The following is a 2,374-nucleotide window of genomic DNA, read 5'->3' on the forward strand; positions in this document are numbered from 1 at the left end:
GGGAAGGGAGCCAGGGGGTAAGATTCTGTGCTGGGATGGGAACCAGGCTGCAGTGCTAGAGGACAGTATGATCCAGTTTGTAATGGGATGAGGCCACATCTGTATAGGGAGGAGAAAAAGGAACCATGTTTGGACTGAGTCTACACTGGAAGGGGGTCAGGGTATCCAGTTTGGACTCTGAATAGGTGCAGTCTATAATAGCAAGGTGTGATGGGTTGAGGCAGACCCCCTCCCCACCACGGGCAGGAATAACGACTCAGACAAACGGATTGCAAAAGTGATGGAAAGTTTAAATAGAAAGCAGTGAATGTTTACAGAAAACCAGAAGAGCAGTGACAAAAGAAATCCCAAAGCAGACCCAGAAATATCCCATCCCCACCTGAGGGTACACCCAAGACCCCCAGGGCTCCTTCTTCCCTCCCCCACCGCTAGACTAGTCTCAGCTGGCCAGATCTGAGCCTGCCCATCCCCCTGTGGAGACATCTCCCCCAGTTACTGGGTGGCGGAGAGGGAAGAAAGAGAAAGTGCCAGACCCCACGCTGGTTCTTATAGTGCTTCAGAGAATTATGGTATGAAATACCCCTCTGGGGTGGACTTCTGGACACAGGAAGCACACCCCTAGCAGAGGGCACCCATCCCAAACTACTACACAAGGGGTTAGGTTATGAAGGCATGAGGAGACCTCCTGTTCTGATGGCACTGCTGCTCTGGAGCACAGCTCTGTACCAGCAGTGCCCCTGGCCTGTCCCTAACTGCAGTCCCAGCACTGCCACACCGCAGAACAGTGCCCAAGATGCCAGAGCACTCAGGCCTTGTCGCAGCACACAGGCTCAGCAGGAGAGGGTGGAAGGGAAGAAAGAGCAGCTGAGGACAGCCCAAGCTCTGGGGCTCCCTGGCACTGCTGCTGTGCTGGACTCTACCCCTCCACCTCTGCACACAGGCACTGCCCTGCAGCTCCACAGAAACCTTGGAGGAAGGAACTCAGAGAAATAACTCCCTGCAGGGTCCTTTATTACTGAACACACAGGGGGCACAGCTCCTCATGACTGCAGCCTCTGGGTCACACCAGACAGGACAACACTGAACCAGAAATGGTCTGAAGAAAGACAACAGCCAGAACTTGAGCAGTCAGACAGGGCCTGCACTGAGTGGTATCAGAACTGCTCTGCAGGAGAAGACAAAGAGTTTACTGCTTCTGAAAGCATCCAGGGATCAGTTGGCTCAGGGCAGCCTTGAGCTCCTTGTTCCTCAGGCTGTAGATGAGAGGGTTCACTGCTGGAGGCACCACTGAGTACAGAACAGACACCACAAGATCCAGGGATGGGGAGGAGATGGAGGAAGGCTTCAGGTAGGCAAAGCAGGCAGTGCTGATAAACAGGGAGACCACAGCCAGGTGAGGGAGGCAGGTGGCAAAGGCTTTGTGGCGTCCCTGCTGAGAGGGGATCCTCAGCACTGCCCTGAAGATCTGCACATAGGACACCACAATGAACACAAAACAGACAGTCGAAAAAGAGGCAGTAACCACAATAAGCCAAAGTTCCCTGAGGTAGGATGTGAAGCAGGAGAGCTTGAGGATCTGGGGAATTTCACAGAAGAACTGTTCCACAGCATTGGCCTGGCAGAGGGGCAGGGAAAATGTATTGGCTGTGTGCAGCAGAGCATAGAGAAAGCCACAGGCCCAGGCAGCTGCTGCCAGGTGGAGACAAACTCTGCTGCCCAGGAGGGTCTCATAGTGCAGGGGTCTGCAGATGGCAATGTAGCGATCGTAGGACATGGTGGTGAGGAGAGAATACTCTGCTGAAATGAAAAATACAAACAGAAAGACCTGAGCAACACATCCTGCATAGGAGATGTCCTTGGAGTTCCTCAGGGAATTGTCCATGGATTTGGGCACAGTGGTGGAGATGGAGCCCATGTCAAGGAGGGCGAGGTTGAGGAGGAAGAAGTACATGGGGGTGTGGAGGTGGTGGTCCCAGGCTATGGTGGTGATGATGAGGCCATTGCCCAGCAGGGCAGCCAGGTAGATGGCCAGGAAGAGGCAGAAGTGCAGGAGCTGCAGCTGCCTTGTGCCTGGGAATGGCAGGAGGAGGAAGTGGGTGATGGAGCTGCTGTTGGCCATCTGCTGCCTCTGGAGATGGAGACCTGTCCAATGAGGGAAAGGCAGTGACAAGTTAGGGCACATTTCTCTCAGCCTCATCGTAACCTACCTCCCTCCCTCAGCTGCAGGAGGAATGGATCACTTCAGTCCCATTACTAAAAACCCATGACAGAGCTCATTACAGCTTCAAATGCAGCAGTGACCCAGAATTGCCATGAAGATTCCTCTGGTGTCAGAACAGAAAGTGACCAACAGCCCAATCCTAGGGCACAAGAG

At 53.8% G+C, this 2,374-nt stretch overlaps 1 protein-coding gene across 1 annotated transcript; it reads right to left on the bottom strand.

Moving 5' to 3' along the window:
- Window positions 1–1,060: 1,060 nt before the first annotated feature.
- LOC137457106 (olfactory receptor 14A16-like) lies at window positions 1,061–1,951 on the bottom strand. The gene is made up of 3 exons (XM_068168911.1): window positions 1,826–1,951; window positions 1,232–1,744; window positions 1,061–1,096 (listed from the first exon to the last, which is right to left on the bottom strand). The coding sequence occupies exons 1-3, from the start codon at window positions 1,949–1,951 to the stop codon at window positions 1,061–1,063; spliced, it is 675 nt and encodes a 224-aa protein (XP_068025012.1).
- Between the last annotated feature and the right edge of the window lie 423 nt (window positions 1,952–2,374).

This window comes from Melanerpes formicivorus, unplaced genomic scaffold (assembly GCF_026170545.1).
Source record: "Melanerpes formicivorus ecotype bairdi unplaced genomic scaffold, bMelFor1.0.p_v2 SCAF_159, whole genome shotgun sequence".
Lineage (NCBI taxonomy): Eukaryota > Metazoa > Chordata > Aves > Piciformes > Picidae > Melanerpes > Melanerpes formicivorus.